The 20,067-nt window shown below is 47.9% G+C and overlaps 11 protein-coding genes across 11 annotated transcripts; 4 read left to right on the forward strand and 7 right to left on the reverse strand.

The window, feature by feature from the left end:
- Positions 1 to 221: 221 nt before the first annotated feature.
- Positions 222 to 1,326, reverse strand: MCYG_06147 (uncharacterized protein; the record flags this gene model as incomplete). Its single annotated transcript, XM_002844137.1, has 3 exons — positions 222 to 786; positions 909 to 1,102; positions 1,228 to 1,326. The coding sequence occupies 3 exons, from the start codon at positions 1,324 to 1,326 to the stop codon at positions 222 to 224; spliced, it is 858 nt and encodes a 285-aa protein (XP_002844183.1).
- A 520-nt stretch (positions 1,327 to 1,846) lies between these two features.
- MCYG_06148 (methionine-tRNA synthetase) lies at positions 1,847 to 4,004 on the reverse strand (the record flags this gene model as incomplete). The annotated part of the gene is made up of 8 exons (XM_002844138.1): positions 1,847 to 2,164; positions 2,221 to 2,704; positions 2,758 to 3,125; positions 3,176 to 3,307; positions 3,361 to 3,447; positions 3,509 to 3,580; positions 3,642 to 3,760; positions 3,818 to 4,004. The coding sequence occupies 8 exons, from the start codon at positions 4,002 to 4,004 to the stop codon at positions 1,847 to 1,849; spliced, it is 1,767 nt and encodes a 588-aa protein (XP_002844184.1).
- Positions 4,005 to 4,334: 330 nt separating this feature from the next.
- MCYG_06149 (nuclear transport factor 2 domain-containing protein) lies at positions 4,335 to 4,923 on the forward strand (the record flags this gene model as incomplete). The annotated part of the gene is made up of 2 exons (XM_002844139.1): positions 4,335 to 4,383; positions 4,439 to 4,923. The coding sequence occupies 2 exons, from the start codon at positions 4,335 to 4,337 to the stop codon at positions 4,921 to 4,923; spliced, it is 534 nt and encodes a 177-aa protein (XP_002844185.1).
- A 252-nt stretch (positions 4,924 to 5,175) lies between these two features.
- MCYG_06150 (conserved hypothetical protein) lies at positions 5,176 to 5,987 on the reverse strand (the record flags this gene model as incomplete). The annotated part of the gene is made up of 5 exons (XM_002844141.1): positions 5,176 to 5,250; positions 5,346 to 5,392; positions 5,461 to 5,556; positions 5,598 to 5,795; positions 5,831 to 5,987. 5 exons carry the CDS (start codon positions 5,985 to 5,987, stop codon positions 5,176 to 5,178), a joined length of 573 nt encoding a protein of 190 aa, XP_002844187.1.
- Positions 5,959 to 6,541, forward strand: MCYG_06151 (60S ribosomal protein L38; the record flags this gene model as incomplete). Its single annotated transcript, XM_002844140.1, has 3 exons — positions 5,959 to 6,109; positions 6,237 to 6,365; positions 6,448 to 6,541. 3 exons carry the CDS (start codon positions 6,046 to 6,048, stop codon positions 6,495 to 6,497), a joined length of 243 nt encoding a protein of 80 aa, XP_002844186.1.
- A 458-nt stretch (positions 6,542 to 6,999) lies between these two features.
- MCYG_06152 (N-acetyltransferase 9) lies at positions 7,000 to 8,007 on the reverse strand (the record flags this gene model as incomplete). Its single annotated transcript, XM_002844142.1, has 3 exons — positions 7,000 to 7,695; positions 7,812 to 7,891; positions 7,986 to 8,007. 3 exons carry the CDS (start codon positions 8,005 to 8,007, stop codon positions 7,000 to 7,002), a joined length of 798 nt encoding a protein of 265 aa, XP_002844188.1.
- A 288-nt stretch (positions 8,008 to 8,295) lies between these two features.
- On the reverse strand, positions 8,296 to 10,267 carry MCYG_06153 (DNA polymerase subunit delta-2; the record flags this gene model as incomplete). Its single annotated transcript, XM_002844143.1, has 5 exons — positions 8,296 to 8,585; positions 8,645 to 9,647; positions 9,715 to 9,846; positions 9,981 to 10,167; positions 10,230 to 10,267. The coding sequence occupies 5 exons, from the start codon at positions 10,265 to 10,267 to the stop codon at positions 8,296 to 8,298; spliced, it is 1,650 nt and encodes a 549-aa protein (XP_002844189.1).
- Positions 10,268 to 11,125: 858 nt separating this feature from the next.
- On the forward strand, positions 11,126 to 12,181 carry MCYG_06154 (2-nitropropane dioxygenase; the record flags this gene model as incomplete). The annotated part of the gene is made up of 1 exon (XM_002844144.1): positions 11,126 to 12,181. One exon carries the CDS (start codon positions 11,126 to 11,128, stop codon positions 12,179 to 12,181), a length of 1,056 nt encoding a protein of 351 aa, XP_002844190.1.
- Positions 12,182 to 12,718: 537 nt separating this feature from the next.
- On the reverse strand, positions 12,719 to 14,096 carry MCYG_06155 (taxilin alpha; the record flags this gene model as incomplete). The annotated part of the gene is made up of 4 exons (XM_002844145.1): positions 12,719 to 13,228; positions 13,294 to 13,537; positions 13,606 to 13,754; positions 13,817 to 14,096. The coding sequence occupies 4 exons, from the start codon at positions 13,976 to 13,978 to the stop codon at positions 12,719 to 12,721; spliced, it is 1,065 nt and encodes a 354-aa protein (XP_002844191.1).
- A 1,109-nt stretch (positions 14,097 to 15,205) lies between these two features.
- Positions 15,206 to 18,421, forward strand: MCYG_06156 (mitochondrial presequence protease; the record flags this gene model as incomplete). The annotated part of the gene is made up of 2 exons (XM_002844146.1): positions 15,206 to 15,576; positions 15,643 to 18,421. The coding sequence occupies 2 exons, from the start codon at positions 15,206 to 15,208 to the stop codon at positions 18,419 to 18,421; spliced, it is 3,150 nt and encodes a 1,049-aa protein (XP_002844192.1).
- A 638-nt stretch (positions 18,422 to 19,059) lies between these two features.
- On the reverse strand, positions 19,060 to 19,949 carry MCYG_06157 (methyltransferase type 11; the record flags this gene model as incomplete). The annotated part of the gene is made up of 2 exons (XM_002844147.1): positions 19,060 to 19,564; positions 19,624 to 19,949. The coding sequence occupies 2 exons, from the start codon at positions 19,947 to 19,949 to the stop codon at positions 19,060 to 19,062; spliced, it is 831 nt and encodes a 276-aa protein (XP_002844193.1).
- Between the last annotated feature and the right edge of the window lie 118 nt (positions 19,950 to 20,067).

Here is a 20,067-nt window from a genome sequence, read left to right on the forward strand (position 1 = left end):
GACGGGAGCATCTTTATACTTCTCCAACTTCTCCAACTTTTGCCATATATTATTGTTTTTTTATATTGCCCCCCCTTCTCCCCCAGGGTCTCTCTCCCTCAAGGTCTTCCCCAACGGCCAAGGGGACTAGACCGAAAGCTCTTGTCGGCAGGGAAGTCGGGGATTTAGGCACAAGGCGAAGTGTCCAGCCATTCACGGCCGGCCAGGAAGAAGTCGGCATGTCAACAAAGGTGGATGTACCTCAGCATTCGTTTTTCTTCTCCTTCGTCATCATCTTCCATCATGTTTGTGCTTTTTCTTCCCTGGAAGTGCCGAAGTATCAGATGACATAAGCAAGTCAGATCCAGGCACGCCCCACTTAAAGTTTCCCGTCGGCTAGGCAAGTTTCCCGCGGGATACCGAGGATGGTTTCCCGGGAAGGCGTCTTGGCCACTTTCGGCCGAGGCGAGCAGAGCCTGATATATAGATCGATGTCGATACATTTGGTAGATGATGTTGCTGATGGATGCTGGTATCTCCATCTGATGCAAGACCAAACCCGGAAACCAAGAGTGATTATCGAAGATGGGAGAATAGAGGGAGCTTCGGGTGGGAGATGGACGGCCAGAGCCTGGATGAACCGCCGCTATCATCCACAGTCCGTGGGATGGAGCATCATCTTCTCGGAGAATACTCGACTCCTTTTCCCCCAGTACCCCATAGTTGTAGGCAGTGCTAGCGGGGGAGCGGCTGATTTGCTCAGTCCAGACGCCCCCCCTCTCATGGTCGATCCATATCAATCTCTGCCTGGGAGATGAGATGAGAGTATGACAGTCGAATCGCCGAGTCGGTCAAAACAATCCAGTGCCTTTCCTTGCACTTAGCACGACCCGTCGTATAACATGCAAACAATATGCCATTGAGATTACGCGCAGCTTGCTTGTTTCTGCTTCCTGCTTTCCGGCTGGACTCGGACGCGGCTACCGCTGTCCTTTGGGAATCGACGTGTGACCTTGCAATTTTTTTTTTTCTTTCTCTCGTTTGTTTTCTCCTCTTCCTCCCTTTTTTCATCCCTTTCTTCATTTGTTTTGTTTCTGCTTTGCTTCTTCTTTGTCCTTGTCTTCTATCCATCAGCTGATCTAGACACCGTTAGTTTGACGTAGCGTAGCCAGACGGATGATAGGATCTAGCCGAAGTCTAGATCAGACTTACTGACATATACTATGTATTCAGTGAAACCGTGTCAACCGGGCTTTGCAAGAACCCCAAAGCCAACTGCTGCCAGCTCCAGGAGGACCAACCAGTATCAAACCATGTCTGCACATGATATAAATAGAATACACGCATTGGATAGTAGTCTGCTGGCGATTCTTAGCTGGGGCTGTTCGTATACTCCAGGACTTTGCTGGACATCGTTACTTACTTCGGTCTCTCCATGGCTGAAACCTCTCTGCCCGAGTAACTAGCGAGAGTACAGGGTGATTGGTATCGTATGGAAGAATAAGAACGTTGCGGGACGACGGGCCCTAAAACCGGCGGGCAGTCCCGAGAGAATCTTGAGGTTTCATATCATAGTTAAACAATTATCTAGCCCAGACTATTGGACCGCCTCTTTAGATAGCCCGAGGTATATGGAATGGTCGGGTTGACCGTCAAGTAAGTGCATCTAATATTTCTCTTCTGGTGGCTTTTTTTTTCTTGCTTTTGGAGGTTGAAGTTGATGTTGGGCGGTCATCACATGAGTAAAGTTATTTATTGGTTGGCTCTCCATCGTTATCGTACATATTAGTTACAATATAGCTATACAAGTCTACGGCGAACAACGAACATAATTCGGCGCAACTCCACGATTCTACCATGGGATAGATCATTCTTCACTCAACAGCGGTGGGAATAGTGTCCCTGCCTGCCCCTTTCCTAGCGGCACGCTCGGCGTCCCATAGTCAGGATCAACCCCATAACTCGAAGCAGCAAATGAACGTTTGCTGAGATCATCCTCCACCCCAAGCATGTCGAGCAGCCTCTTAGCCTTCTCGGGCATGAAAGGCTGTAGGAGGATGCCGGTAATGCGGAGTGACTCGGCGGCGTTGTAGATTACTCCAACCAGCTGATCGTGTGCTGCCGGGTTGGTGGCCGCCTCCTTTGCCAGGTTCCAGGGACCAGTGTTTTGCACATATCTGTTTGTCTACACCGGTCTTGTTAGTATTAACGCCAGGCAAAGCACGGATGGAATGGGCTAACCTGGTCGATAATCTTCACTATTTCCTCCAACGCCCTGCGGGGGTTCAATTCATTCATCTGCTTCGAGACGAGACTGGGGACCTTCGACAAAAACTCCATGTGCTCATATTCAGACTTATTTTTAGCTTTCCCCCTATCCGGCCCGCTGGTCGCCGTAATGACACTTTCTCTCACATTCCATCCTTTCCCTCGCATTATGCGGCTGCAAAGGTTGCCCAGTCCACCTTGCAGGATGTTCTTGTAGTCTCGTACGATATATGAATTGTCATAGTCCGTATCACTTGCGAGTCCTCCGTTTATAGCTAGATAGAACCTCATCGGATCTACGCCGTACCGTGCCATCGCAAACATCGGGTTGACCACATTACCCGTAGATTTGGACATCTTGGAGTGATTCATGGTCCAATGCGCGTGTGTCAAGATGGTACGGGGTAGAGGCAAGTCAAGAGCCATCAGGAAGGCTGGCCAGTAGATACAATGGAACCTATGGAGTGTTAGTTACGGTCAGTGAGCGAAAAAATTTGAGCACCAGCCTACCTTGTGATATCTTTGCCCACAACATGGACATCTGCAGGCCAGATTGATTCTTCCTCACGACCAGGTGTAAAGGGGTAGCCTGCATAGGTAATATAGTTGACCAAAGCATCCAACCAGACATAGATGGTTTGGGTCGTATCTCCAGGGACGGGAATTCCCCATGACAGGCGGTCAACAGGGCGGGAAATAGACAGATCTTGCAACCCAGACGAGACATTCTGAACTATACTATCCATATATACCTGTGGCTGGATGAAAGTTGGGTTTTTGCGATAGTGCTCTAGTAACCGGTCTTGGAAGGCGGATAGCTTGAAATGGTAGTTGGTCTCCTGGGTAAATTTGACCTCTTTTCCGGTTTCAATCGAAGCCTTGACATAGTCAGTATCTGGACCGGCATAGAAAACAAAGAGGTATTTACCATCATCTTACGCCCAGTTGCTGGATCAAGCGTTGAGTGCACTGCAGACGCCGGATAGAACGTCTCATCACTAACCGAGTACCAGCCTTCATGCTTGCCCTCATATATATAGCCTCGATGGTTGAGATTTTCCTACTACGACTTCAGCAAGAGGTCCTGGAAGTCATAAACTCTGGCGTTCATACCCAAAAGAATTGCACAGCTGACTTGTGCGCTGAATCTGTTGTTCTAATGAAATGGTCGTGGCTAACATTTGCTTCTTTGGCCAACGTCTATGAGATGTGAGTCTCTACACCGCAGGATTATACCAGGTAGACGGGGTCCACAACAGACCTTGAATGTTTTGCAATTCCTGTCGCAAAGCGCCTGAGGTTCCAACCCATTTTGAAGCGCAGCTTGCTGAATCTGTCTCCAGCGCATTAGCCACACTCCTTATCCCATAATATTGTATGCCATCCTCTCACACCTTCATCCCATGCTCATCTGTCCCAGTGAGTAGCTTTGCGTCGCCGTTTCCAAGAAGGACCTGCCATCGTTTAAGTATATCGGCGATGAGGATGGTATAAAGGTGGCCAATGTGTGGTGCTATACACAGGAATTAGCTATCTAGGCTCGGTAAAATTTCTCAGCATATAGTCCTACCTGCATTGACGTAGAATATAGGTGTTGTGACATAGTATGGCTTCGACTTCGTCCCGGAAGCTGCTTCAGTTGCATATCCACGATTCAGGGCCGCAGTACGTCGACATGGGCTGCATATCCAAGGGCATGCTTTTGGGTTTCGGAATTTCAAGGACTGTGAGAATATCCGAAATTCAGCTTTCAACATTGTGGCCTATAAAGCCGGCTACCATACCGCCAAAAGATATAGAAAAAACCCGGCGAGTTTGCGCATTAACTGAATTAATATTTATTATCGGCTGCAAGAAAAAGCGCTTGTTGGTCCAAGCTCCGGCAAGTTTAAAATTAGAAGTTAAAATCATTTTGATATTATCGACGGCGACCTTCAACCATGGAACATTTTGAGTCAGAAAGGATGAAAGGTTTTTCTTAATATATAATAAAATAAACTTCTCAGCTACCTTCTACGCCAGTCTTATTTATCTCCAAACGCTCACTTTTTGAAATTTGCAACAAAAACTGAGTCAGCTCGGACACCATGACCGCTGCTATCCAAGAAGATGTCCTTACAAAGGTGTCGACAGACGGTAAGGTCCTTATAATCCTCGAGCTGCAGTTTGATCGCACACTAATTTGCGCTAGCTACCACAAATTTCGTTCAATCTTATTATTCCGCCCTTGATAACGCCCGACAAACGCTGTCTACTTTCTACGCCCCAACAGTAACCAATATTCTATTTAACGGCAACATCGTAGCCGATGGTGCTTCCGTTCAGGATATATTCGTCAACCAGTTGCCACCTACGCATTACGAAGTCCAGTCATATGATTGTCAGGTTTTGAACCAAAATTACCCTACGATCCCACCCGCGACAACTGATAACACAGCCAGTCCATTTGGAGCCAATACAAATCGAAATACCCCAGATCCAGCGAAAAATATGTCAATACTGGTTCTCGTGAGTGGCTATGTAAAATTTGGAGAAGGAAAGGAAACGTGGGATTCGCCGAATAGAGGGTTTAGCGAGACTTTTGTCCTCATTCCAAACCCGCAAGCATCCAGTGGACCGAAAGCACGGGGCAAGCAGTGGTTGATACAGAGCCAAAATTTCAGGATTGTCGTTTGATACGCGCCGAAATTTTGGAGAGTTGGGTGGATTCACTTTTTACCGTTCCGCCTTCTGATATTTATAAGGATGTGCTATGCGCTCAAGGTCATGGCTACGATCACGAGTTATTATACACGATATAAGATGGAAGAGAGAAACTTCTCCCAATTACCAGCTCCGAAAGCAACAAATTTACCGCCAGTTAAAATGCTATTTGATTGAATATAAAGCAAGATTCGATTACCCATGGAAGACCAATATGCCATCCGACTATGGCCTCATGTTCGCTTTTACTCTCTCTAATAACTCCTCCCTAGATGCTTGCTCGTTTGGGAGTCGGCCACGCTATAGGTTCACAGTCAAATTAGCTTGGGCTCTAGCTATAACCCTCTTTGCAACTACTCCACGATGCAGCTTAACCAGGGGCTGGGCATATTTACCACGCGAAGCCACCTCCTGAGCTCATCAAACGTCCAATACTCTGGATCTAAACGGACGCCCCGTTAGTTTTGTTTGATTAATGTACACCGGTATGCGCTTGATGGTAGAACTTACCTCCGGTTGGGTCGGCTTCGGCAGGGAACATTTCACTTCCCCATATGCTCCATACTGCGGCGGCGGTTACAAGTCCGACAAACCCTGGATAAATAGGTTACATAAATAGAATTATTATTTGATATGTTCCAATCTATTTACCAACGAGTAGGTTCTTTCATCCGTTAGTACCCTTGCATTAATAGTTCTGAAAGAGAGACTATACCTTTGACTGTAAAGCTCTATCCAACGGCGTAGGCATTGTTTGGTTGTTATGACCGTCGAGTCGATTTTTGTAAACAGCTTCTGGAAACGAAAGAATAACAGGCTTGTTTGCAGGCTTGCTCTATATTTATCTATTTCTCAGCTTTATGCAGCAGCCTAGACTAACCCCGATCTGGGACTCGTAAACGCTCTAAGCGCTTATGCAGACGCCATGTCCCAATTCGGCGACAATTCAGGGCTCCACCCTGGCGAAACCCTAATTGAAGTTCACACAGCGGGCAATTTTCGATTTTTGAAGAACGACGAGCGACAGCGAGGTTCATTCATTCTACACCATCCGGCCATCAAATTTCGACCGCAAGCCTATACTCACCGCCCATCATGCCTTCCGAAGTTTCCGATATCAAGCAGTTCATTGAGATCTGCCGACGGAAGGACGCTTCCTGTGAGTTCTGTTCCGTGGTTTCTTTCGTGCCTGATACCGTTGGATGGAAATGTCCAGAAACATCCGGCTGGCTGTATACAGTTGCGCCACCAGAGATTGGAACGCTGACTCGGTATGATTGTTTTAGCTGCTCGCATCAAGCGCAACCGCAGCACCCAGCAGATCAAGTTCAAGGTCCGATGCAACCGATTCTTGTACACCCTCGTTCTCAGAGACTCCGATAAGGCAGACAAGCTTAAGCAGAGCTTACCACCTGGTACGTTTCCTTCGCTTTAGGATGGAATGGAGGAATAGACGAAGCGCATTGTCACGATTTTACTGACGGATGTACACCATAGCCCTGAAAATCGTTGATGTCTCCAAGGGTACCAAGAAGAAGTCCACCTAGATAGTTGGCATGGGTGAAATGAGAGGTGGTGCTGTCGAAAAAAAGCAATCCAATGCGAGAGGGCATGATTAATGTCGGGAAGACCGGATGGATGAAGAGTGATTAGGGTCCAGCACATAATCAACAGAGATTCGTTGTGCATTGGTGAAGCCAATTGATGTATTTACTACAACCGGATGCACACCATACCCGAATCACCGATCCCGGATGGTCTCGTTTTTTATGATATCCCAATAAACTACCCCCTATCCAATACTTGCGGCTAGGGCTTTTTCACAGTTACATTTCATTCCGCACCTATCTTGGAGTATGATATAAAAACAATCTATAAGCCTCAAGGAACAGTATTACATCTATTAAGGTACATAGGGGAAAGGGATACATGTTGAACCCGGCAGTCTCATTACCACTTCCCAAATGCTGCAATCTTAGATAGGTTGGCCAGCCTACCAGGAAAGCCATGCATGTAGTTTATAGATTCTTTTTCAGTCTAAAAGATCAGTTAATGATATGGTAGTTCCATATACTCTATACCATAGTGTTGCATCCACATCCGTAGTTCCCCAGAGCTCTCAAGCCCGTATTTTCGTAACTCCAGTTCTCCGAACACATTTGGTCTGTCCGATACTGTATCAAAACCAAGACTCTTGAAGAGAGCTATGCTTCGTTCATTTTTAGCCGCAATCCTCACTACCAGGTATTCGAGCTGTTTCTTTCCAGAAGCTGTAATTGTTGCCAGTTCCGCTACTTGGGTAGAAGTAGCGTGGCCCTGGAACTCTGCAAGAATCTGCTCCATATGATCAATAACGTATTTTAAGAAACAGACCAAGCTCGCTCTCCCAAAGCCTTTCCGTTGTAGGTGCTTCTCGGCAATCATTAGTTCCACTTCTCCAACAACCACTTCTTTCGGCACGTCGCTTGATTCTCCGTCAACGGTGTCATTTTCTTCAAGTTTCAAGAACATGTTAACATCTCCTATCATTTTCTCCGGGGCGTCGTCACCCTTAGGTTTAACTTGATACGAGTTGTTGTCTTGAACTGGCTCTGAAGCGCCCTGGTCATCAGAGCATGTTGCTAATGAGGATACAGGCTGACAGGTGATGAAGGTTAATTTGTCCGCATCTTGCCTCCAGCTCTGCTGCATTTGATATTCTTCGTCTAGAGTAAGCGGTTCCGAGGCAGTGGCTTCTTGTATCTCCTTTTATCCTGGCACGGATAGAATCAGCGTCAACATTCAAAGGATTCCATGCTATATTCAGCAGCCCTGTGAGTGGAAACAGCATGCCAAGGTGGTATCTGAGAAGAGAATCATACAGGATCTTTCATCCATTCATGGTATCTTGGTACATGGTGCGGAGAATATGGCACAAGAAGAACTCTTGAAGAAGACACGCCTAAGGCATTTGTTAGTCGTTGGCTGTTCCTCTTCCTTCAATCGTATGAATTGAAGCAAACGGGTAGTTATTAACAATGTTAGGGTATACTTGCATATATTCTCATTAACGAGCATTTTGTATCTCAGTACTCGATGAAAGTGGATATGTTCGGTTGAGAGCTTGTGAAGGCGTGAAGGGAAGATTGGTTAAATATTTTTGGGTTGAGGATGGTTTGGATCCCAGTTTAGCCATATTAGTTAAGGTAACTAAAAAACCTTGGTGGTTTTTATGTTCAAATGTAGATTTTAACACTACAATCTTAACCACACTGGTTGCTGGACAGTTAAAGCGAAGAAGGCTCTAAATTCTATCTACCAGAATCTGATTATGGGGTCTCTTGAAAACACTCGTTAAATAGATGATCATGATGCGTCAGACATTTCTTCGTCCTTTCCAGCATTACTGGCCTTCTCTATCGTACCGAACTTTACCACCTCAACGGCAAGCGTTTCCGAGTCTAGCAGAACTATTTCGCCTGTTTCATGGAACTTAGGTAGGGCTATTAGCCTCACTTTGGTGATGTTATCATCCCCAGATCCCCAATCACCTCCTTCGATAATGCTAGACTGAAAATGCGGTTGGTTTCCGGTGAAGAAGACGTGAGGACATGATTGTATAACGAAGGGATCCTTGTCCTGGAATGGATAACACCCTGGATGAAATGTCAGAGAACGAACTAATTAATAGATAGGGGATAACGTGTGTACTTACAGATGGTATCAGGCGCGGTTGGAACGCCGCAGCGCCATTTAAGCATATAATCCATAATCCTAAGTCGTACTCCGTTTTGGACATCTTCATCTTCTTCTCCCTCTAGTTCCTCAGTATCGACGTAACGGAGGACATCGTCCACATTCTGCCCACTGGTGCCCCAGAACCTCCATCCCTCGATATCCCCTTCCCAAGGATTTGTGACGCTGTCTAGCCAACCAGGCTCAGCTAATAGGGCCTCGCGCCTGGGAGCTATTGGCGCGCAGTATGCTTTGGACTGAGGGAGCATAGCTGTGTGGATTTCCTGCTGTGGCAAGGAGAAGTTTGCTGGATCAGTTTCTCCAGGCATTAACGTCACGGGGATACTTGGGAGTATATCAGAGAGGAACGTGTCTAAGAGGGTGATTGGAGAGGCGTTGTAGGCTGATGCATCATAGCCGTATTTTTTTGGTTGGCGGTTTTCGGACCCTGCAGCATCGTCACCTGTAGAGGCGGTTTTGGCTCCAAGGGAGTTCCCTGCAATTACAAGGCGTGATATCTGAGAGGGGTTGGCGGAGATGGAGTCCCCGTCGCCTGGATTAGACCCGGTATAGCCAAGAAGGTAGTCTGCAAGAAGAGATAGGGATACGGTGTCGCCAGAGGTACCAGTAATGCCCAATCCGCTGACGAACGCAATCTTCTTGCCTTTGCCAGATCTACTATCATCACCTTCGAAGGCACTGTGTTTCCGTTTTGCTGGGATACCATCTGATGGCTCCTCTCTTTCCCATCGTTCAGGCTGAGGGGGTATATCAGGAACCTTGATATCGACAACTTCGAACTCGCCGTCTGCATTCTCTGTCCCAAGAACTGCAACAACAACGCCAGTGACCAAGAAGCTTGATTGAAGTAAACTTCCGGTGAGAACTAATCTTCCCGACTCATCTTCTACCATTGTCTGAGTGGGTTTTGTGCTGTTTGGGTCATTGTATGTCTTTTGTGGTATGGGAGCGGCAGTCCAGTTCTAGGAGAAGCAGTAAATATTAGCGTAACCCATGATTAATTCATTGCGAAGGAATTAACATGCATACCTCTTTGGAGATATCGTCCATGATACTGGGCTTTAATGGAAGCTCCATATAAACAGTTCCAACCACCCATGACAATTCACCCTGACGGACATCAAGAACCCTGTCAACCCTTCGCGCATACTCTCCGGCGATCTGTTCGTCAATAAGAAGATATCAGCGGCATGCCGATTGCATAGCCCAATTTGTGGTACTTCAGGCTTAATTGCTTAACCTACCCAGATGGCATAGGTTTGAGCTCTGCTGCACTCTCACTGGAAAGAACGTACATTATAACCTTCCCAGGCAGACTTTGCAACCTCGGAGACAGCCGGTTTAAGTCTCGTTAGCCGTAGAAAGTAGATATCTGAATACTGCTGCTGGTAATGCCTTGCTCCTCCAGCAGGAAGCCGGAATGTGCCCATAGGATTGTATAGCGAGGGTTCACGGAATATGGTATTAGGAGGGTCATCTTCACTATAATTGACCACCAGAACAGTTAGAAAGAGATCTTATCAAACGTAAGTTCGCAGACTCACAGAGGGGGGCATAGGAAGGACTGCGCGGGGTCCTCCATGGTTGTTTATACAGAGACAATGCTGTCTGCAGTGTTAACCACAGTAATATTGTATATATGTCGATTGGTATGTCGTTTCGTTTAGTCCAGCATTCGTGTGCTTTGTGCGATTGGGAAATGCAATATCAAGAACGCTTGAATATTAAATTAGAATAATCGAAGCTTGACGCGAAGACGCGCATTTTTTTAGCCTCACGCGGCTATTTTTTATATCCAATTACATTCATCTCTAATTCCAACTTTTACTATTTTATCTGCTACTCGATAAGTATTTAGCTGTTTGTATATATATATTATTTCTAGAGACAATATTGTGACAATATTAGAGCGTTTATACTGGTTCAACCAGGGCTCTCATAAGACAGAACGCGGCAAAGGTATAAAGTAGTTACTTAATTATATAGAAAAAGGAAAAGCCAGCCTGATATTCATATATGTTTACTTAAGCTGATGTTTGATCTAGGTATGATTCTCTTCTATTGATGAAATGGCAACTCAAGCTACTCCAACAAGCTTCCAAGGCAAAAGCTGATGAAGCGTTTCGTGATGAACACGAACTTCTCTGCTCTTTGTTTTATGCCTTTTATGCACCTGGTGAAGCCTCGGTTGGTGATCGCTGGATCTCACATGGGGTTTTTGGCCGCGGCATCTCATAAGGGGGCTATATTTTTACAGCTTCGATTAACTTACTGTCCTCCATCTCCTCTAACCCCAACCAACATTGGCATTTATAGTATATATACTTGAGCTTAGTTCACTTAGTTCAGTCCAACCTTGCGTCTTTTTAGCATCAAAGAATCCCTAACGACGGCAAATACTAAATACCGACACAACAGAGATACGGCTGTGCATCTTACAATGTCTTCTTCATCCCCTATTAGAACGCCCCTATGTGAGCTCTTGGGCATCCAGCATCCCATCCTCCTCGCAGGAATGGCGCGCACATCTGGTGGACCACTAGCGGCCGCTGTCTCCAGTGCAGGCGGTCTCGGCACAATTGGTGGACTCGGCTATAGCCCAGCACAGCTGGACGAGATGCTAGTTGAACTGAAATCACACCTAAAGTCCCCAGATCTACCGTTTGGTGTTGATCTTGCGCTTCCAAAGGTCGGAGAGGGTGCTCGGGCGACCAACCATGACTATACCCACGGACAGCTTAACGAGCTGATCGAAGTAACGATAAAGCATGGTGCAAAGCTGTTTGTTTCTGCCGTTGGAATCCCGCCGGCCCACACTATTAAACGCCTGCATGAGGCGGGAATTCTTATCATGAACATGGTGGGAGCTCCCAAGCATGCGGAGAAGGCGCTGCGGGCTGGCGTGGATATTATCTGTGCCCAGGGTGGTGAGGGAGGCGGTCACACGGGCGATATCCCGTTTTCGATCCTTATACCGGCCGTTGTTGACGTGTGTCGCAAGTACCGTAGCCCAATGACGGGTAAACCGCCGCTCGTCGTTGCTGCTGGAGGTGTCAATGATGGACGCAGCCTGGCAGCCTCGCTCATGCTGGGTGCGGCCGGTGTTTGGGTTGGTACTCGGTTTGTGGCAGCAGAGGAGAGTGGTGCCAGCCAGCTGCACAAAGAGGCAGTTGTGAGCGCTGGGTTTGGAGATACTGTTAGAACCCTGGTGATATCCGGCAGGCCACTACGATGTCGTGAAAACGAATATATCAAAGAATGGGAGAGTAAGCCTGAGGAAATCCTACGGCTGACCAAGAGCGGTATTGTACCGCTTATGAAGGATATGGAGGAGGACAAGGAGGTTGATTTTCCTTTTCTGATGGGACAAGTTGCTGCCATTGTCAATGATATCAAACCCGCAAAAGATATTGTTGACTCCATGGTTGCCGAAGCTAGGCAGATGCTGGAGCTAGGATATTCTTATATGGATGACAAGCACAGTAGTAAACTGTGATACTTGATACTGTTAGTTAATAATGGCTTTAACCAGCTTTTGGTTATGCTGTTCTATAAGCCACCATACACACTCGACGGCAGCAACATGCGATGTAGTCTCAATTGACCTCCTATTTTCACGCAGAGGCACACCTCTAGGTGGGATATAAGCCTGAGACGCCAGGTTACTGCTTGGTGATTCCAGTAGCCATCGTAACCCGCAGGCATCATCGTCCAATGCTATGTAGATAGACCTACCATACAACAACAAGTCAAAGTAATATATCAACAGAAATAGAAAAAACCGTTACACAAAAAAAATTTTTCTAACTAATATGAAGAGTTCAAGACGTAGTAGATAATAAATAATAGGTTATCGTGTTATGGCATCCAAAGCAGAACGTCGACTCCTGAGCTGTGTCGAGATGTTCGTTGTCCTTTTACCTGCCTCACATGTACATTGCACAAGTTTCCTTTCTTGTATATCTTTTTCGTTTTTTTTTTCTTTTCATAATACTCTACAGGAGACGGCGAGGTCGACCGCTTAAAGGGCCGCTTAATGCATGTATCCGTTCATGACGGGGAGGTTCCCATTTGATCGAGCTTCGAGCATGGTGGGAGGAGGCGGCGGGCCAAAGACAGGCTTCGCTGGCTGGGTTCCGCTGGCTGGTGGGTGGTGATGGTGTTCAGTCTCTCCGTGAGAATGATATTCACCATCTTCACTTATATCTTCTTCGTCTTCGTCTTCGTACTCGTCCTCATATTCACTCTCGGTGCCTTCGTCGTCCACATCTAGCTCACCTTCTACCGCGTGGCCGCGGCCTTGTTGTTGCATTCGCCGACACAAGGCTTCAAGGCTGTTACTCTTCTTGCGCCATTTCTCGAGCTCTTCGTTGTTGCGGGTTCGTTCTTCAGCCATTTCGAGAATGTTTCTATTTGTCTGGTCATGCTTGCGAGTCAAGGTTAAGTTCTCCTTTTCAAGCCTCTTTGTCTTTTTTGACATATCTTCCATTTCCTTTCGAAATGTTAAAAATAGTTCATTGCTGTTGTTGAGCGTATCCTCAACCTATAATGGAAGGTTAATGTCTTTTAGCACGTTGGCTACCCATTGATAAGTTGATCCTGACATACCTGCTTGAATTTTTCGACATAAATATTGAGCTGGCTGCGTAGTTCCGCTTCCGTCTGCGAGAATGTCGATACCTGCGTGCTTAAGGCGCGGCATCTGGCTGCTTCGTTCTCCGCCCCACGACGTTGCTCTTCATACTTGGCGGTGAGGCTCTGGATCTCGGCATCTTTGCTACGAAGGACAGCCTTGTAATGTAATTCCCGAGATTCAAACTGTTCCCCGATGGTCTTTATCTTTGCTCGGAGGCTGTTGGACAGTCAACACCCATCCAGAGGCTTGATTCTATAAATTCAGTTGGAGATTGAACAACTCACGCTTCGTCAAGGTCGATATCGACATTCTCCACTCGGGAACTTCCTTTAGCTGCCATCACATCTTGGATATCGAAAAGTAAAGAGTCAAGGCGTTCGTTCACGATTCCACGGGCTCGCCTTTCCGTATCGTCAAGCCTCTTGTTCTCATCCTGTCTCATCGATCAGAAACCCGTCTCTATCCCGGTCACTTTTTATTTTCAGGGTAACGCACTTTGACTTTCTTATTCTCTTTCGTTAACTCTCTGCAAAGCTTCTCGAGCTTATCCTTCATAGTAACCGTCTTATTCAGCTCGGATTTCCCTTTGTCCTGGTCCTTCTGCAGTTGGTCCGCACGCTTCTTGCTCTTGTTGTGGTCACGATCCAGCTTTTTCATCTCCGCCAGAAGCTCGGTGTATTTCTTATGCACGGTCTCAAGCCGGGTCATCGGAGACTCGATAGTATTCAGCAGCTGGTTTAGGTCTCTAGTAGCCTTCTTGACCTCGCGCTCTGTATATTGTATGGGCAGAGGAGCCCCGTGGGGTTAGATTCCTCAGGCGCAAAAGAGACAAAAAGAAAACAATACAGTACACTAGAATTCTACAAATAATGAACGTACCTATCTCAGCCTCTTGGTCCTTTTCGCCGGCCGCATCCTGTTCTAGCTGGGATATCTTTGCAGCCAGAAGCTTGGAGGTTTCGTTTGGGTCGGCATGCTTCTTGCCCTTCGCCTTCTTTGCTATAGCCGTAGGCGCCATGACAGTCGATCTCCAGATATCAGGTAGCGCTCGCCCGTCTTATAAGTCTTGCCGGTTATCGCGGTTGAAATGTGTCCAGTTTGACTCCCATACACCACAGTTGCTATAGACGCCTCCTCCCTCGCAGCCGCCTAGCCTCAAGAACAAGCAGTAATCTGACCGTATGCACTGATATAACGGAACTCCAGCCTATCTTGCATCCCAGTCGGTCGTCCGTTACTTCAAACTACCGTCCCGAGGAGTAATTTTTTCAAGGCCCGGAAGCCTCAAAAGAAGCGAAGATGACGATGTTTCTGGTGGTCGAAGCCGGCCAAATCCTAAGAGAGAACAGGCAGCTGGGTTTCCGTTGGCCTGTCTGTTCGAGCGTACAGCCTCTTGCGACGACGGGCTGGCAGCGAGACTTGGTTGTCTAATCGTGTTGCTTTTTCGAAGAGCGAAGAAGTTAAAGAATTAGTTATGTTTCTTATATAAAAAGGTCCAAAATTTGTCAGAGCAGAAAAAAAAAAATACCAAGAAAGATGAACCACCAATTGTCTTTAGCGCCAAAAACTACCATTTTTTCGCCTTGGAAAGTATTTGATCGTTATGGAATATCGAGGATGATGGAGAGATAGGTCGTCTTTTGCCTGATATTCATTCATTGACCGGATCCCTCGTTTTATCGGTGGCCGTTGGCAGCGAAGTTGCAGCTCATTGATCAATCATTTCGACAGCAAAAAAAGCTCACGAAGCAGCGAAGATACCTGATTATGATATCGATTTAAAGGGTTCGACGATGGTATTAGCTAGACGTTAAAGGGAAAAGAAGAAATAACGGAAAAGATATACCGAACAGACACCTGGGTGGACGGGACAAGCGCGAGAACATGCTACGCTCAGGAAGCAGATTGAGCAAGCTGGGAATCTTCAGAGCTCCCTTGGCCTTGTCGAGACATGCACCGCTGCAAGGGAACAGCCTGAGAGTCAAGGAGAGATGGGCGTCTACCGTCACGGCACTTGAGAGCTATCCGTCGGCTGGCGAGAAGCTCCATGGCTTCATCGTTCAGGAGAAAAAACATATTCCGGAGCTCCATTTGAGTGCTATTCACCTAAAGCACGAGAAGACGGACGCAGACTACCTTCATGTTGCGAGAGATGATAAGAATAATGTCTTTGGAATCTCCTTTAAGACGAATCCTCCAGATGCCACCGGTGTGCCACATATCCTCGAACACACCACGCTTTGCGGCAGTGAAAAGTCAGTATATTATCATTGTATAGAGCTATGAATTCTTTCTCTAGCTAATTGTCTTCCTGAATATAGATATCCTGTTCGAGATCCTTTTTTCAAGATGTTACCCCGTTCGCTCTCGAATTTTATGAATGCCTTCACCTCCTCTGACCATACCACCTATCCCTTCGCCACAACCAATAAGAAAGACTTTCAGAATTTGCTATCTGTCTACCTAGATGCAACATTGCACCCGCTCCTCAAAGAAGAGGATTTTCGCCAGGAGGGCTGGCGGCTAGGCCCAGAAAACGCTCGTCCTGAACAAACTCCGGAAGGTGCTTCGGATGAACAAGCAAAGGATGATATTGTCTTCAAAGGCGTGGTCTATAACGAGATGAAAGGGCAGATGTCGGATGCAAACTATCTCTACTACATCAGATTTAGAGAACAAATTATTCCAACCCTAAACAATTCTGGTGGAGACCCCAAGTTCATCCCGGACCTTACGCATAAACAGCTAGTCGATTACTCAAAATCAAACTACCATCCGAGCAATGCAAGGATTTTTACCTATGGGGATATGCCTCTAGCTGGCCATTTGGCTCAGGTCGGCGAAGTTCTTGACGGGTTCGAGAAGAAGTCAAGGCCGCTTGATGTCAAGCTCCCTGTCGACCTTAGTTCTGGACCAACTAATATAACGGTGACAGGACCAATTGATACCTTTGCCAGCGAGGATAAACAAACAAAGACCTCGGTCTCCTGGCTTGCGGGGGATTCTAGCGATAATGTCGAGCTTTTCTCGATGGGGATATTGTCATCTCTGCTTCTTGATGGCTACGGCTCTCCGCTGTACCGCGCCTTGATTGAGAGTGGGATCGGCTCGTCTTTTACCCCCAATACCGGCTTAGACACATCTGGCAAGGTGCCAATATTTTCGGTCGGAGTGAACGGAATCTCGGAAGCAAACGTCACTGATGTCCAGAAGAGCATACAAAAAGTGTATGAAGAACAGTTAGCCAAAGGTTTTAACGACGAAAAGGTCCAAGGAATGCTACACCAGTTGGAGCTTGCACTCAGGCATAAGACCGCTAATTTTGGAATGGGAATAATGGAAAAGGTCATCGCCTCCTGGTTCAATGGATCGGACCCCATGAAGGACCTGGCCTGGAACGAGATGATCAATGGGTTCAAGAAGCGCTACGAAAAGGGAGGGTATCTGGAAGGGCTGATGCAGAAATATTTTATGAACGACAAGTACATGGCGTTCACAATGAATGGAGATCCCACGTACAACAATTCGCTGGTGGAATATGAGACCACTCGCAAGGAGACAATGATGAATGAACTCAGCCAAAAATATGGCTCAATGGAGCTTGCTAAAGAGCAGCTCAAGAAAGAAGAGTTAGAGCTACTTAACGTCCAGGAGGCAGCGCAGCAAGCTGATCTTTCCTGTCTACCCACCCTTACAGTCAGCGATATTTCCCGACAAAAGGAGAAGAAGCCACTGAGTGAGTCGAAAATTGACAACGTTGACGTTGTCTGGCGACAAGCCCCGACGAATGGCCTTTCATATATTCAAGTATTGAACGCCCTCAACGACCTTCCTGATCATCTCAGGCTATTGATTCCTCTATTCAATGACTGCATCATGCGTCTCGGCACCACCAACAGACGCATGGAACAATGGGAGGACCTGATTAAGCTGAAGACCGGTGGAATAATCTCGTCCACCTTTTCTGCAGCCTCTCCTCTGGCTCTGGACAAATTCTCAGAAGGCATCCAGTTCTCTGGTTTCGCTCTTGACAAGAACATCCCCGATATGTTTGAAATCCTGACCACGCTCGTGAACGAGAGCGCATTTAGCGGGCCCGACGCGCCCAAGATGATTGAGGAGCTGCTCAAGTCCAGCTGCAATGGTGCGTTGGACTCTGTGGCGGCGACGGGACACCGTTTTGCGGTGAACATGGCTTCCTCCACGCTGTCTCGAAAGTTCTGGGCTGAAGAACAGACCTCCGGCCTTTCTCAAATCCAGAAAATGGCCCAATTACTTCAAGACGCCCAGAAATCCCCCGAGAAGCTTCAGGAGCTGATTGGTCATCTTCAGACAATCCAGTCGTTTGCTCTTGGGAGATCGTCGAACCTCCGGATTCGCGTTGTTTGCGAGCCTGAGATGCGAGGAGAAAATGAAGCGATACTCCAGCGATGGTTGAACGGTCTCCATTCGAACAGCAGCCCAATGCCTGCACCGGGCGCTGCGTTCCCTAAGCCATCATCGGACAAAGTGCTCTATGACCTCCCCTTCCAGGTGTCATATTCAGGCTTGGCCATGGAGACCACCCCGTACGTGAGCACTTCGAGTGCACCGCTCAGTGTCCTTGCCCAGCTTCTGACGCATAACTACCTTCACCCTGAAATACGAGAAAAGGGGGGTGCGTACGGTGCGGGTGCCAGCAACGGTCCAGTCAGAGGTATATTCACCTTCTCGAGCTACCGCGATCCGAACCCAATGAACACACTCAAAGTGTTCAACAACAGCGGCGTGTATGCCAGAGACCGGGCCTGGGCGCAGCGAGAACTGGACGAGGCCAAGCTGAGCATCTTCCAGTCGCTCGATGCCCCCGTCAGCGTTGAGGAGGAAGGCCACCGCTACTTTATGAGCGGAGTCACGCATGAGATGGACCAGATGTGGCGTGAACAGGTGCTTGATGTGACTGCGGCAGACGTGAGCGAGGCAGCGCAGAGGTATCTTGTCGAAGCATCTCAGCGGTCTTTCTGTCTGCTGGGCCAGAAGAAGGGAGACTGGCCTGAGCTTGAAGGTTGGGAAGTGAAGAAGATATCTATGAGCCCCGGAGAGCCCTCCGCTGCGGCATGAAGCCATCCTTTTTGCACTTGGTTTGTATCTCCGCTATGACAGATTTTAATTTCCCTTGTATGATACGGTATTTGGAGGCTATATATATGTATGATATACTACTGATGGAGGATAAAAATACACCGGCGTCTGGTGATACTAACATATGTTCTTTACTTTCTTCTTATTTGCACACAGGCAGATGCGCTACAGAACAGAACCTGGCGTCTTCCATCCTTTCGTCTCCATGGATGGCAGATCACAAGTCACTCTGGATTTTATCCGGGGAACCAGCGCAAGATCGATGAGAGAGGCCTGCACGGCTTTGTCCGATGCTTCACTTTCGCCATCCTTTTTCTCTTCTATAACGAGTTCCGATGCCCTCTGTTCTCGTCTGCTGTCCTCCCAACACGTCATGCTCTACGGAGTGCTGCACTGTGATGGATGAGCAGTAAGATTTGACAAGGGGATAAGGGACTTGGTGTGAGAAGAAACTTGGTTAAGATGGAAGATATGTTGCTTTGAGGACAAGGGCTCAGGTCTTTTGCTACCTCCATTTTTTCAGACCTGCCCAGCACCCTCGAGGCCTACGGGGGGCGGACTAAAAATGCGAGGACAGACGAGACAGTAGTTATCATAATGGCATGGCAAGTAATAAGTTAGCGACCTGGTTTAAGAGCGACCCCGCGTAGACGGACGTAGCCCAGCCAGCTGCTCCCGTCCTCACGGTAGATGATGGACTTCAACAGCTCACAGGTCGAGCTGACGGCGTCTTCACGGGCAGTAAGCGGGAGAGCCTCCAGCATAGACGCACCCATCAGCCTGACCCAGCCCTCGATACCGCCGTGAGCGTCGACGGTGAGCCTGGTAGGCCTGTACTCGACCTCGAGCAGGTCGACAACAAAACCAAGGCCCTCGAGCGTGCTTCTCATCCAGTCATCCGAGGGGAAGAACCAGGGGCTGGCGTCTCTGGCCGCGTCTGGAGACAGACCATGGCGCACTAGGGCGGCAAGCAAGGCCGTATGCACCTCCGCGACGTTGCCGTGGCCGCCCATCTCGAAGACGAACGCGCCACCGGGCCTGAGAGAGTCGTAGACGGCCTTGAGCACAGAGACTCTGGTGCTGCCGTCCCTCAGGATCCAGTGCAGCGCCGCATTCGATACCCTTGGTCACTGTTAGAAGTAGATAAAACGGTAGAAGCATAGTAGAACAACTAGACATACACCTTATCCCAGGAGCCGTCGACGATGTCGGTCTGCCCGAGGTATCTGCAGTCCACCACGCGAAAGTCTGCGTGCGAGCTGCGGTGATGCAGCCTGCGAGCCGACTCGACCATGGCCGCGGAAGAGTCGACGCCCAGCACTGCAGCGACGGCAGAGACGAATTTGCTGGTGAACTGGCCGTCTCCACAGCCAACGTCGAGCACCTTGTCCCCTGGCTGCGGGTTGAGATGCCGGAGGACTCTGTCGGTCAGCCTGGGTACGAACGACGCTGCCGCCGAGTATGCCTGTACATAACAGTACGCTGTTAGTACATATATTGTATACATGACCAGTTCGATAAGGAGTTCACCTCAGCCGACCAGTGGTCACTCTCTGCCATCTCTCTCTTGGTGTACGGGGGTGCTTGTACCCGGTATGCCTGTATCTCCCTGTATAACTACCTGG

This window comes from Microsporum canis, genomic scaffold (genome assembly GCF_000151145.1).
Source record: "Microsporum canis CBS 113480 supercont1.6 genomic scaffold, whole genome shotgun sequence".
Lineage (NCBI taxonomy): Eukaryota > Fungi > Ascomycota > Eurotiomycetes > Onygenales > Arthrodermataceae > Microsporum > Microsporum canis.